The sequence below is a fragment of the Sapajus apella genome, unplaced genomic scaffold (assembly GCF_009761245.1).
Source record: "Sapajus apella isolate SASKATOON/1434 unplaced genomic scaffold, GSC_monkey_1.0 scaffold12, whole genome shotgun sequence".
In the NCBI taxonomy this organism is placed as follows: domain Eukaryota; kingdom Metazoa; phylum Chordata; class Mammalia; order Primates; family Cebidae; genus Sapajus; species Sapajus apella.
In genome coordinates, this window is record NW_022436952.1 from 19288039 (window position 1) to 19303589 (window position 15551).

Below are 15551 nucleotides of genomic sequence, written 5' to 3' on the forward strand. Positions count from 1 at the left end.
CACATTTTCAGGCTTTCTCTAAACTTAATCAATAAGTTCAGGATCATACTTTTAACCTCAAACACCAGAATTATTCTGGTTTCAGTTAAGAATAATCAAAACAAGAGATCTGGATAAATTTAAGGACGCTAAATAAAAGTTCTTTTCCAACAGTATTGCTTAAAACTTTTATTAAATAGGAATTTCTGAAGTTCCCTCATACAGAGAAAAAGGCAGAAAGTAACAGAGTAAGAATGGTCTTCTGAACATACCATGCGCCTGAGGAAGCTAAAGTGCTGAAATGTAATCCACTGCTTATTGACATTCCTGACAAGATGCAAGAACTTGTGAGGGGATTCCTGTATTGTTCTTCTCTCAAGATACCAGACACATCCTCCTACCCAACCTATAATAGAGAAAGAAGTGGAAGAAAGGTTAAATGATTCGTACCTCTTATCAAATGATGATTACACCTCCCTAGAAGCAAAGCCCGCTACTAAGTAAGTGCTATACTGTGTGATGGGTCACAGCTTTGAAATAATCCAATCCAGATTTGTGAATAATGCAATTTACCAGCCCTACTCATTGTTTAAGTCAGTCTAAGTCTTCATAAGGGCCAAGGAAAATTTTTATTTCAGGATCACTATGCTTTATTACATTACATGCTGAAATGACCACGCTACAGATCTTTTTAAGAAAATATAAAACAATCAGTTTGGTCACTTTTTCAAAAGTAGAAAATAAAAAGCACAATTTTTTAAAAATAAATGACAATAAATTGAAATATGTATATATTTTAGGTTAATATTTTAACTATATAGGGTAAAACAACAAAAAGGAAGAAGAAACCGTTCTCCATAAAGTATGACTTTTATCAATCAATCTAGTTAGAAATAAGCTATTTTTGTTGTATCTAAATTTGGCTTTTAATCATTCCACTCAAACTTCTCTCAAGTATCAACAAATCCAATGCTGCCTTGGTCCTCATCCTATTCAAGCCTCTGACAAGCCATACAACACTACAGATTCTCCCCATGGCTTCCATGACACTAAGTGTTCCTGGTTCTCTGCATTCTGCTTCTCAGTTGCAGATGGTGTCTCTTCTTGCTATGTATGCCACTTTGAGGTAGTCATGGTCCCTCTTTCTGAACACTAAATATTGTCCCTCAGCAAAGGTAACGATAGGATAATTCTGATCTTCAAATCATTTGTAGAGTCATTGGGCCTATTTTCATCTCTTCTCTTGGTATCTCCATATGGATGGATTGCAAAATGTCTTTAAGAGCACTCTATTATCAACCACTCTACTCTGTTCCCTATTGCACATAAAATCAGTACCTATTTAAGACTTCAGGAACATCTTGAACACTCCCATTAACACTTAACAACCATCAAGTTCAATCTACTCTGAAATACAGATCAAATCTGCCCACTTCTTTCTACTTCTACTGATCATCTTACATTTATCATCTTACATTTAGACCATGGTAATGACAGTAGCATTCAAGCCAGTTATCCTGCCTTCAGTACTTCCTTTCCTTTCCAATCCATGTTCTCAGAGGCAACAGTTTTCTTCCTGCAGCCCTGAATACATATTACTCACACAACTCACCAAAGCAACACTACCCATGACCCTCCACTAAAAACACTACATATTTCACAATCTGTTCATGTTTCTGTTGTTTCCTTGTTTGCACGCCACTGTCAAATTCTCCGTCTTTTTCAACTACTCTATCACTTTATGCTGTGTGGTATAACACTTCTTCATGCAAATTGTACTCATCATCTAATTTTTTAGTTCCTTGATGTTCCAAGAATTTTTTACTCCCCACCTTTATACAACAGCACGCAGAGCACTTTCATATAATAAGGAAATAATGTTTGATGACTAGATAGCCCACATAGCACACCTGGACTGTGGGAAGGAGAACTATCACAATCCCAAAAAATACATGACAATTTGCTTAGACTGGAGAAAAATCACTTCTTCATTGAAATTATAGTCTCAAACCTGAGTTAATTATGACATGTTTGTTTCCCATAAACATGAAACTGTGTTTGCCTTGGAATCATCTTAGAAAATAACTCTGAAGATTAAGTGGGGGGATCACCTGAGGTCAGGAGTTCAAGACCAGCCTGACCAACATTGTGAAACCCCATCTCTACTAAATACAAAAAAATTAGCCAGGCATGGTGGGGCATGCCTGTAATCCCAGCTACTTGGGAGGCTGAGGCAGGAGAATCGCTTGAACCCAGGAGGTGGAGGCTGCAGTGAGCTGAGATTGCCAGGCAACAAGAGTGAAACTCCATCTCAAAAAAAAAGAAAAATTAAGTGGGTCAAACTGATATTTTACAGACTGGTAGTAAGAAGAAAAAACAGCTAGGAAACTGACATTTCATTTAGTTAAAACATGTCACATTTCTACGAATCAGTGCCTAGAAACTGAAAGACATTTCAGCCCTGTGTAAATAAATGTGAGTTTGAAGATACACAAAGATTATAATAGACACATCAAAATTCTGGAAGCATGTGACCATATCTATTATTCACCAACAAGACTGGTTCCTGATTTTAGTACTTTTAAAATTAGGTAAGAAGACAAGTAGCTAACAAATGCTGACATGTTTTATTTTTTGAGATGCAGTCTCACTCTGTTACCCAGGCTGGAGTGCAGTGGCAGGATCTCAGCTCACTACAACCTCTGCCTCCTGTGTTCAAGCTATTCCCCTGCCTCAGTTTCCTGAGTAACTGGGGTTACAGGCACACATCATCGCACTTGGCTAATTTTTTAAAAATTTAATTTTATGTTTATTTTTTGTATTTTAGTAGACAGTGTGTTTCACCAAGTTGGCCAAGCTGTCTTGAACTCCTGACTCCAAGTGATTCACCTGCCTTGGCCTCCCAAAGTGCTGAGATTACTGGTGTGAGCCACTACACCCAGCCAGTGATGACAGTTTTTAAATGGCTATAAAATACTTAGAACTTTTAGAAGGCAAATCAGGCATGATACTACTCCATCGCTAACACTGTCCCAGTTTACCTTCTCTGTCACCTTGTCCCACCATGCTGCTTTTCCATCAAGCTGTCTTAGTAAATCTTCCAAGTGGATCATAGGAAGTTATATAGGCCACTTACTAGCATAGTTTTTGGCAATTGTGTTCATAGCTTCAGGGAGTAAGCTGTCTATTAATTCCTTCCATACCACCACTGCAAAGACTGATCCAGCAACAAACTATGTGGGTCATATGCAGCCCACCTACTGGAACTGGAGAAGTCATAGCAGTCAAGCAGAATTGACCTATAGCTGACAATATAGAACGGAAAGGCAGAAAAACAGCTAATCTGAAGGATGCATGCTGGAAAAACCTCCACACAGAGGAGAAATTTCGAGCATTAGGAAAAGATGAGTTCTCTGGGAATGCGTACCCAGGATCAGGATCAAAGAACATTCACAGTCAGGGATAGTAGAATGTAACAAGTGATTCAAAAAAGAATCACAGGCCTTTAAAAAACAACAACTTTTCATTATGGAAAATCACATGTGAAAAAGCAGAAGAGTACCATGATCTCCCATTATTTATGCCCCAGCTTCATCAATTCCCAAAGCCTAGCCAATCCTGTTTCATCTATACTGCCTCTCCACTTTACAAACTAAATAGGACCTCTGAAAGCACCTAGTTCAATGATGTCATTTTATAGATGAATAAACTCAATTCCAGAAAAGTCAAACAAACTGCCCTGGGATCACATAGACCAGAAAAGAGCCATAAAATAATATTATAAGACAGAAGAAAGCAATGTCATGGAGTCACAGTGTCAACATCACCAGATGGTGCAGAGAGCTTGCGTGTGGTAGGTGGCAAGTGAAACAAGTTTCTCGGATGTAATCAGAAGGCAGTCCCTGGCTTCTCTTATCTGGCCTCTAATATGAACCATGGGCAACATATTCCTCATACAACCATTAGTTACCATCTAAAATACTGGGGCAAGACAATTCCTAACGTCCTCTTTAATATGTCCAAGGGGACAAATTTCACCCATCCACAAATAACTACTGAGAGCAAACAATGTACAGTAAGTACTGTTCTGGGCACTGGAAACACAGAGGTAACCCAGAGATGACCACTGTCCCTGCCATCACCAGGTTTATATTCTAGTTGGGGAAAACAAATAATAAATGAGTATATAAATAAACAAGTACAGACTGTGCTAACCATAATTTAAGAAATAAATGGAATGATGTGAAAAGAAGGAGGTAGGGGGGCCTAATTTATATAAAGTGGTCTCTATACAGGCCTTCCTGAAAAGGTGACATTTGAGCTGAGACATTACCAAGAGTCCAGGAAGAGCATTCCAGTTCCAATATACATTTGTCACAAGTTCCTTCGAGTGAAAGGATTATATTAAGGACCACTCAGGCGGTACAATGACAAAAGTCTGAGGGGGACTATGATCCGCTGTCTGCAACTGTCATCATCATCACCGTTGTCATTATGACCCTTTATACTGGAACAAGGCTTCTGAGTGGAAGCAAAGTACTTTCCTTGTCATTGCAAGCCAGTGACTAGGAGCTGAGGTTCTGATAAGCCAAGAGGATTATGGATCCCCAAGGTTCTACTCTGCCCTCTCCTCCAGCTTCCGCTACCTGAAAACTGAAAGAAGCACCAGACACCGATCTTCCGCAGAAGCCGGATGGAGGAGGCGGTGTGGACCACCAGGCCACAGCGCAAGACTGGACCCTAGTTCCGCGGCTTCTTCACTCCAAGCTACTCCAGAGGTCATTTCTCCACCGCACGGGTGGCCAGCCAACCTCGCCAAGGGCTCCCCAAGGTTGCAGCCAGCCGGAACCATGGTCTCGGACGTAGCAATAAGAGAAGAATATCCCCCCCAAGGTCGTGCCCAAGGCGGGTACAGTACCTGTCAGGAGACGTGAAGAGAGAGTGTGCGGAGATGCGGCCATAATTCACCAGTCTGGCCGCTCCCCGGGAACCCCGTGTCCTCTCTCCTCACCGGCTGCTGGGCGCCGCCATCTTCGTTCCCCGCCCCCTGTGGGAGTAGAGACGCTTCCTGGCCGTCACTTCCGGCGGGCGGGCTCCCGGAGGAGACGGGATGGCTGGAGGTGATCCGTAAGGACCCGCGGGAGTGTGGCGGGCAGAAAGGTCTGAGGCTTGAAGGACTTCCGGGAACCACGAAGCACAGTGTGCCTCCGTTGTCATGAAGAAAAAGCCGCGTGCGGACTATTCGCCTGCGCTCTTGCAGCTCCCAGACTTTGACAGACGTCCTCCGTTGACCGGGTGAGGCGGGCAGGGCTGGGCTGCGGAATCCTCGCGGGCAATTTAAAGTTACAGCGCCCGGGCGCTGTGGCTCACAGCTGCAATCCCAGTGCTTAGGGAGGCCGAGGCGGGACGATCGCTTGAGCCTGGGAGCTCGAGACCAGCCTGGGCAACAAAGCGAGACCCCATCTCTACAAAAATGTGAAAATTAGCTGGGTGTGTTGGCGCTTGCCTGTGGTCCCAGCTACCCAAGAGGCTGAAGTGGGAGGATCGCTTGAGCCTGGGAGATCGAGGCTGCAGTGACTGTGTCACTGCACTGCAGCCTGAGCGACACCGTGAGACCCTGTCTCTAAAAATAAATTTTAAAATAAAAATAAAGTTACAGTTAGGACGCTTCCCAGTGACAGGAGCATCATGAGGAAATGGTTCTGGTGGCGATGCTTCCACCTCCCCGTCTGGTCAGTTACAGTTTACCATAATCTCTATCAAATGAGAGCCCAGATGAACTCGAGGTAACTAACCCTTGAACCACACTAAAGGAACTGAATCATCCAGATATCTCCAGATGAAGAAGGTGTGTGGAGAGGTTCAGATTTGGTGCTCTGGAGTGAAATCCGTAGTCTAGTTCTGGCCTTGTAACCTTGTTTGAGCAAATTACCTAAGTCCTCTGAACCTCTGTTATCTAGCAATACAATGGGGTAATAATAGTACATCTTTTAAAAGGTGGTTGAGAGAATTAGATAAATGTCTGTCATATGGGTAGCCAGGCACCTACTAGGTACAGGCACTAATAGATTATTACCTGTGTTATCATAAGTGTTGTGATTACCAGGGCAGATCTCAGCATCCCTCAAGCCCTCAATCTTTTCAGATTGGAATTCCACAAGTAAAAAGTAGATTGAAGAAAAGATTCCGCTTTTGAAAAAGAAGAGAAAAATAGGTAATTGGGTTCTAAAAAGGCAATTTCTTTCTGTTTTCAATGATGAGAAGATAGCTGTTTTGGTTCACCTCAACTAACACTCCTAGGCCCAGGGAATGCTGAAGAGACTAAGATTCCCCCCTCCATCCCCCGATTCTGTAGGAGCTTACACTAGACCAATAAGCCGACAAGAGGTTGTTGTTTATCACTATCAGTGTGCTAGGGGTAGTGTACAAAGTGCTGCAGAAACCCTGATGAGGTAATATTTCTGTGCAGTTGGTTTACAGAAGGTTTCAGAGATTTAAACTTGGTACTCTGGAAGGAACGGTAAGATGTTTACAGCATGCAAGAAAGGGAAACAACACTCCATAAAGAGGAAAATAACATTAAATACTATGTTAAAAGTTTTTGAACTCTATAATTTTCCATATGCTTTTATAAACACTTCTTGTTTACATCAAGAGCAAAGGTCATCCTAAGTCGGGCACATTAAAGCCGAAAGAGTTTTCAGTAATCTGCTCAAAGTCACCTAGCTGTTGAGTGCCAGAACCAAGACCTGAGTCCCGAAACCTGTGAGAGTGGTATTTTCACCGTGCCGTAAGGCCATACTCACCTAAGCATCTTGAAGAGTCATAGCTTCTGTGATTTATAAAACATAGTGTTTTAACCTTGGCTGTCTATCAAAATCAACTGTAGGACTTTAAAAAATTATAGATGACCAGGTGCGGTGGCTCACACCTATAATCCCAGCACTTTGGAAGGCCGAGGCAGGCAGATCACGAGCTCAAGAGATCAAGACCATCCTGGCCAACATGGTGAAACCTTGTCTCTACTAAAAATACAAAAATTAGCTGGACGTGGTGCTGTGTTCCTGTAGTCCCAACTACTCAGGAAACTGAAGTAGGAGAATCGCTTGAACCTGGGAGGCAGAGGTTGCGGTGAGCTGAGATTGTGCCACTGCCAGCCTGGGCGACAAGAGTGAGACTGTCTCAAAAAAAAAAATTATAGATGCCTAAGCCACCTCTAGACCTATTGAATCTGAAGAGGTGTGTGATAGATGTAGAAGGACTTGTAATTTTCTTTTTAAACACTGGTCATAATAATACACAAAACTGAGAATACTAGATTCCAGCTTTTACTTGACAACCCAACGATGTCTAAAGGTTGATTAACATGAATATTTCACTAACTCCCAAGTTGTCTAGGCTTATGATAGACAAGGGGTTTATAGACCCATACCTTCTTGACCAACAGATTTTTCCTTTTAAGTTTTTTCCAAAAATGGGCACAAGGTAAGACTAAGTACATAAATGACTGCATAGGTTTTTATTTATTTGTAGAAATTAGAGGCCAGGCACAGTGGCTCATGCCTGTAATCCCAGCACTCCTCTGCCAAGGAGGCCAAAGTGAGCGATCACCTGAGGTCAGGAGTTTGTGACCAGCCTGGCCAACATGGTGAAACTCTGTCTCTACTAAAAATAGAAAAATTAGCTGGGCATGATGGTGGATACCTGTAATCCCAACTACTTAAGGAGGCTAAGGCAGGAGAATTGCTTGAGCCCAGGAGGCAGAGGTTGCAGTGAGCCGAGATTGCACCACTGCACTCCAGCCCAGGCGACAAGAGTGAGACTCTGTCTCAAAAAAAAGGGAAGAAATTAGAGTAAATATCTTATGGAAGAAATGCCTGTAAGATAACACATTCTGGCTTTACTGGTCAGGAAATGCATTCATCTATGTGTACTATTTGTAATAAAGTTAGCCTATGCCATCCTACTCTCCAGGAAAGTAATCCTTTAGAGACACTCCTGGAATGAAGAGGGTTCCATGGACATATATATTTACTTGGCCATGAGTAGCTGCAAGGGAAGCAGGAAAAGCTGAAAACAGGGTTGCAATGATTACCTTAGGCCAGTCACAATTCATCACTGTGGACCTAGCCATATTGCTGTCTCAAATCGAATTAATGTTAAACTAAGGAAGAAGTGGAGAATAGATTTTAGATAAGTAACTAAAAGGGTAGCACAACTGTTTGCTCCATAGTTTTCCAGACATTTTGAACACAACGTATTTTGTTAAATACTATAAAAATGGGAAATGCTAGAGTCACACATACACACAAAACAGGAAACACGCTTGAACAGTTTAGGGGATTGGAATATATCTCTATTGACAACCTTTACTTAGTAAGGTGAAGTAGACTTTCTGGTTGGGGTCTATCTTACTTAAGTAGACTTATCTTTCATGGACATATGCTCCTAGAAATTGCCATAGACAAGCTATGCTCTTTAGTCATTGTAGATAAATAGGATTTTGAGATAGTCCTCAGAAATCTATATAGCTTTCTACCTTTTCCTGCCCAGATTTGTAAACTCAGGTCCAGAGAGGTTAAGTGATTTATTCTATGATAGAACATTGACTCTAGATATCCAAGTCAGCATTTTTTCCATTTTATTATATTGTCTTTTTTTGGTCCCTCAGCCTGCCTCTAGCATCTTCACTAATGAAATGGTGTTGGGCTCCACAATTATATATAGTATTTATTTAACTTTGGCTTTCACATTTTAAGCAAAATATATTACATAGGCTATGTTCAGTATCACTGTGGAAGGAGATATAAGAAATCAGAAGCATTATTTTTTAACTAAAATATTAAATACATGTAAAGAATTGAAAGCATTGTTTTTAGCTGAAAGCATCATATGTTTTTTTGTTTGTTTGTTTTTTGTTTTTTTGTAGAGACAGGAGTCTCACTATGTTGCTCAGGCAGATCTTGAACTCCTGGGCTTAAGCAGCCCTTCTGCCTCAGCCTTTCAAAGTGCTAGGATTACAGGCGTGAGCCACTGTGCTCAGCCTGCTTATATATTTTTAAACAGTATTCATAAAGCTTTGTACCTTGTATCTGAAAATTAATATTTAAAAAGCTTGAGAACCTAGAAGATGGAAACTAACCTATACTTTAGTGCCATCTTGTCCTGTAGGTTGGCTGCTCCTTTGCTTTTAAATAAGATTTCTCCTCAGAGAGTCTACATGTACTGAATAAAATCTGCAATTTATACCATAGCACATGACTTCAATGTAAATGCTAACTTTTTCAAAGCCTCGCTGAATTTCCCACAATAGATAAAAACCCAGCTTTCTCTGAGCTGAAGGGGAAAAAAATTCCAACCTAGTATGCAGGATGTAACCAGTTGACATAGAACTATGTGTTTGAAAACAAAATAGATTTCAGAACCTAAAGGTAGGCTAATGATTTGTATAGACTTTCTCCCAAGCAGACTTACAAATGCCAAGAAGCAGGAGGAAAAAACCTTAACATCATTAGTCATTAGGGAAATGCAAAGCAAACCTACAACGAGATGTCATTTCACATCCACTTGCACGGCTGTATTCAGAAAGTCAAATACTAACAAGTGTTGACAAGGATATGGAGAAACTGGAATCCTTACAGATTGCTGATGGGGTTATAAAATGATGTGGTCACTTTGGAAAACAGTTTAGCTGTTCCTTAATAAGTTAAACATTAAGTTTGAGCTGTATGACCCAGCAGTTCCTCTCCCGGGAATAGACTCAAGACAAATAAAAACATATATCCATACAAAAATGTATATATGAATATTGATAGTAACATTATTCATAATTGCCAAGAAGTGACCACAACCCAAGTGTCTATCAACTGATTAATGTACAAATAAAATGTTATATATCCATACAGTGGAATCTTTGGCCATAAAATGAAAATAAAGTACCAGTACATACTATAATAAGTATGAACCACAAAAACATACCAAGTGTAAGAAGCCAGTCACCAAAGACCACATACTGGATGGTTTCATTTATATGAAATATCCAAAATAGTCAAATTCATAGATATAGAAAGTAGGTTAGTGGTTGCCTATGGCTGGCAAAGTGGGTAGAGGTAAAAGAGAAGTAACTGCTGATGGATATGGGGCTTATTTAGGTTGGAGGAGGATGAAAATGCTCTAAAATTGATTTTAGTGATAATTGCACAACTCTGAATATGTTAAAAATCATTGAATTGTATACTTCAAATAGGCAAATTGTATAGAATGTGAATTATCTATCAATAAACCTGTTTTTAAATTAGAAATAACAAAACAAAAGCCTAAGGGTCCAATCAGGAAGAGCTACTCGAGAAGAACAGAGGTCCTCGTGTTGGACAGACCGCTCAGCATCTCCCACTGTGTAGAGAGGAAGATGTAATTGTCCAGAATAAAGGCATTTCCCAGCCTCCCTTGCAGCTTGGTGCGACTTTGCAACTGATTCTTAACAGTGGGATGCAAGCGAAAGCAATGTGTTTAAGTTTCAAGAGTTCTTAATAATGAGGTACCAGCCGTGTGTTGAAGACAACAGAGCAATAAAATAGGCAGAATCTGGGTGCCTGCTGCTTGTGGAACTGCTGTATCAGTCCTGGACTGGTTTCATGAGGGACAAATAAACTTCTAATTTGTTTAACACAGTTTTGGGGTTTTCTGCCCCCTGTGGTACTACTTAATCCAAACAATATATTATTAATGCGAATATAGATTAATAGTAAAATTAATGAGCTAATGTGCTCAGCTCATAGGTCAAAAGCGATAGCTGTTCCTATTAAATGACTCGCCATATGCTTTAATAAGCAATGACAAGAATATGTTAATAGTTTTTTAAATATGTGTTTTCAAAAGGAAAATTTAGGTGTCGTAATATTCAAAAATTTATTTGTAATGAAGCAATTTGATGAATCTAGAAAAAGCAAAATTTAAAAATAAATAAATAAGGATTTGTATGTGCCTCCTATGCTATTTAGGAATGAGGGCACCATGAGCTTAGACAATTGGTCCCAATTTGTCAGACACAAAGTCTTTGATGTGGAAAATGGGTACTTATTTACTTCATAGAAATATTCCTAAAGACCATCCAACTTACATTGTTCTCATTCACCACACTAGCACTTGAAAATTTGTTCACCAGACTCTACTTACGATTCTCTAGGATGAGGGTACCCCTCATCCCCAGACAGTAATGCTAATATGGATAGGTTAAGAACAAGGATATTAATGAGCATGCTGCTGAGAGTCAAGGTTTTGGAGAGATGATGAAAAGGGATGAACATGTTGGGTTTTCACTTGACATCCTTTCTTTGGAGTCAGTCTCTTGATTTTCCTAGACTTTCAGTTTTTCTCTCTCAAAATGTACCCCCTGCCCCTACCTATCATCCTTGATGGTTCTTCCTCTCGTCCCATGACATTGGGAAGGTGATGACAAGACGAGTCTCAATATGTCTCTTGCTTGAGAGGGATCTTCTGCTTTGAAAGAGACCCAGGGAAAAGGAGGATGCTCAGGCCCCTCCTAGTTAGACCCACCAGATCTAGCCCTGCTCACCAAAGTTAGGACTTCCACATAAGCGTATGGGGCCAGATTCTTAATGTAGTAATAAACAATGGCCTCATTCTGGCCTTATCTTCCACTAGAGGCTTTGTGAAGGTCCTGCAGCTACAGTAAGCAATCCTAATGTGGGGAAGCATAGGGTACTTTAAGATTCTTCATTTTACTGTCTCTTCATGAATAACACTACTGAATTAGCTAGGGTCCAGTCAGGAGACAGAAACCACACCAATTATTTGGACAGAGAATTTAACCTAAAGAAAGGTTAATATGATATAAAGTTGTTAACTAGGTAATCCAAAAGGCAAAAATAAAGTTAGGGTGCTGGTAACTAAGAAGCAGCCACCACGTCTATGGCTGAGGAAACAAAGAAGAAGTTGGAATTATTACAACTTAGAAACTTAGAGGAGCAGAAACTCAGGCTGTTAAGGTGGGTCATTGCAGCCCTGCTCTTGTCACTGAGGGAGAAATGATCGAGCTGGTTCTTTATGTGCTGGGAAAGCTGCAAATGGGGCTCAGCTGCTGCTGGGGATTCTAGAAGCTTTGGAGTGCTCATAAGAATTGCAAGTAGACGGGAATTAGAATGGAGGAGCAAGTCCTCCTTGGCCCAGTCTTGTAGCATTACTAAGGCCTCTGGCAGAGATTGTGGTTTGCATTCTACCAGCTCTAGGCACAATATGGAAGAGTAGCTTTGGAGCCAGGGCAGATAACTGATGGGAGTTATTTGAGTAGATGTTCCACTCCAAGTGTACAGATTAGAGTTTACAGTCAGTCTCTTCTGAGATTGAGTAACTTAAATCAGTTCCTAAGATCTCTTAATAGTTCCTCTGAAGGGACTGATAATATCAGGCTAGGATCCTACCTAGAATCCAAGATCACTCCAGTGAGACATTACACCTCAGCTATAACCTGCCGCTACCCTTTTCCATCTTTACTCCCCAGGGCTCGATTCCACACATGAGTTTTGGAATTCCAAAACTGAAAAGTGCAGTACTGGATGCAGAAAAAGGAAGAAGCAGCAGGGAAATGCACTATAACAAATTTTTATTTTATTTATTTATTTTTTGAGACAGAGTCTTGCTCTGTTAATTTATATATATATATATATATATATATATATATATATATATATATGTATGTATATATATTTTAGTAGAGACAGGGTTTCACTATGTTAACCAGGATGGTCTCAATCTCTTGACCTCGTGAACCACCTGCCTTGGCCTCCCAAAGTGCTGGGATGACAGGCATGAGCCACCGTGCCCAGCCACTGTAACAAATTCTATTCACTGCCATGGCGTTCTTCCTTGTTAATAAAGAGACCTTGATTTTGTTAAGGGAAGCAATATGTTAGCCCCAGGAAAGGAATCATGATTAAGTCCATCAGAGTACTCTCAGTCACATTTCCACAGTTTCTTACAGCCAGTGATGGCTATGTTTCTCAGTTCTGGCTTGACAGATATAAGGAAAAACTGGCTGGTAAGGTTTTGGGGAATAATTTTGTTTACCATTGAAAGAGCTGTGCATGCAAAGGGGAGGTGCTCCTCCTGCCTTTGTTCTTTTATACTCAGGATGCAAGACTGTGGATGTAATTGCTGGAACTGAGGCAGCCATCTTGCAATGATGAAGTGACAAGTGTGAGGACAAGTAGACATGCCAAGGAAGGCAAAGCAGAAAAAAATAGAGCCCAGTTTCTTGAGAAAATTGTTGAGCTGCTGCACCAAGTCAGGAACATCTGTCTGCAGACTGATGGTTACAGGTGTATTATGATGCTTAAGCTGTTTAGTTTTCTGTTCATTGCATCCTGGATGATGCAGTCAATGAGTGGGACAGGGATTGACCAACCTGGCATCAAAGCTTGCCGAGGACAGATGACACGGAGAGACAACTGGAATCATGTCAGCTTATCCAAAAAGGATATCATGTTTAAGAAAAAACAGATCTGAATGTGGTGACTGTTTCTTATGTGACTTAAATCCACAATGATTTAAATAATGCAAAAATAAAAGAAATTTTGTGCAGATTTGCTTCCTGTCTTGTTTCTTGTCATTTGCTGCGTGTCCAACTCCTCTGATGAGGTCAGAATGTCTGGTTTCCCACACCAGGAAAGCGTTTCTTGCCTTGTTCCCTTCTTGACATCTTGGAGCTTCATGAAGAATACGGTGAAATCTTCTAAGTGTAGCAGGAAACTAACCTTATTGGCCACTACTGATTGAGGAAATCATAACCAGTCAGGGCAGTCTCTCAGATAAATTTTCTCTTAGCTACAAAGTACTCTTAAAAATGAGTCTTACTTATTCTGGTAGATGACTTGTCAATCAATATGACTTGTCAATCAAACGACCTGTCAATTTTTATAATCAATATTATAAAAATAGAGAATTGCATGGTACAAGGAGAATCACTATATTAAAAAGTAGAATCCCAGATAAGTTATTGTCAGAACAATAATCATTAATAAGCCACTAGGAAGGGAAAGCATGGAGAGCATTCTTTTCTAAAATCAGCTACTATTTCTAATCTGTAGTCCTTCTTTCTTCTTGCATTTGTACCTTTAGGACAATCAATAGCAGATCAAAATGCTGATTTCTTTTTTTGAAATAAATGTCAATATATGTTGCAAAAATACACTATTTACTTAGCACTTACTGTACTAACATTAATACTAATAGTGCTTTATCATGACATCTCATTCTCTTTTTCACAAGAACCCAGATACATAGTATTCCCATCTTCAGATGAAAAGCTAGCCCTTAGAAGGTTAAATAATTTTCCCAAGTTCACAGAGCTAGAAAGTAAGTGTTGCAGCTAGAATTTAAACCTTTCTGATTCCAAAACGTGTTCTTAATCCTCCCCTTGGAACATCTCCCATATTTTATGTATTGTGGAGGTATTGTTGAGGTATTAGAATGCCTCATTATCTGGAAGTTTAGGGTCTAGACTCATTTCATCAACTGGTAAAGTTATTGAAGTTCAGCCTCAAAAAAAGTACTCAAGTTTACATTTTCTGACTTGGTTCAATTTTGTTTTATCTCAGTTTCCATATTTATAGAACAGGAATACTAATGTGAGATCTACACTTGAAAGACATTGCAGTTTCTATACTTAATGAGAGTTCATATCTGGACACCTTCAAACAGTATCCATTCCACAAAGACCTACTGAATAAAAGATTTTTGCTGGTGGGCCTGAAAATCCAGTTTAAAAAGTGACTATTATGCTATAAAAATCATACAGCCTTTGTATAAAAATGTCAAGAGCATAGGAAAAAACGTGTTTCCAGGAGAGAGGACTATCCAGGAAAGGTGGTGGTCATGGTAGTCATGGTGTTGAGGATGATGACAACAAAAACAACCATTTTATTAGCTTGAATGTGCCTGAATTTGTATATCTTGTCTCATTTAATGACATTTAATCTTCTCTACAATCTTACGAGTTTAAACACATTATCATCCATATTTCATAAAGTCATTGAAGCCCAAAGTTTGGGAAATCAGTTGCATTAGTTTCTTGGGGCTGCTGTAAAGTACTGGGTAACTGTAAACACCAGATGCCTGTTGTCTCACTGTTACCAGGCTAGAAGTGTCTGAGGGGCCATGCTCCCTCAGTAACCTCCAGCAAGGATCATTTCGTACCTCTTCCACCTTCTGGTAGCCCCAGGCATTCTTTGGTTTGTGGTGGCAACACTCCAGTCTCCGCCTCCATCTTCATGTGGCTGTCCTCCCTCTGTGTCTGTCTTGCCATGGCGTTCTCCTCCCTGGGTGTCTGTGTCCAAATTTCTCTCTTAAAAGGACACCAGTCTTTACTAGATGATACTTCACCCTAATTGCCTCACTTTAGTTTGACTGCATCTGTAAGGACCTTATTTACAACTAAGATCAATTTCAGGTCAGGTGTGGTGGCTCATACCTGTAATCTCAGCCCTTTGAGAGGTCAAGGTGGGAGGATTCCCTGGGCAAGGGGTTTGAGATCAGCCTAGGTAACATAGTGAGAC

General features: G+C 40.3%; 1 protein-coding gene across 1 annotated transcript in view; it reads right to left on the bottom strand.

Annotated features, from left to right (window-relative positions):
* The window catches only part of LOC116553094 (protoheme IX farnesyltransferase, mitochondrial), a 127916-nt gene extending 122868 nt beyond the window's left edge, over nucleotides 1-5048 (bottom strand). Inside the window, exons 1-2 of the mRNA XM_032280226.1 lie at nucleotides 4898-5048; nucleotides 252-385 (exon numbers count right to left, since the gene is read on the bottom strand). Of these exons, the coding sequence (XP_032136117.1) occupies nucleotides 252-385; nucleotides 4898-4940 (177 nt within the window). The 5' untranslated portion in view covers nucleotides 4941-5048. The remainder of the gene's footprint in view (nucleotides 1-251; nucleotides 386-4897) is intronic.
* Between the last annotated feature and the right edge of the window lie 10503 nt (nucleotides 5049-15551).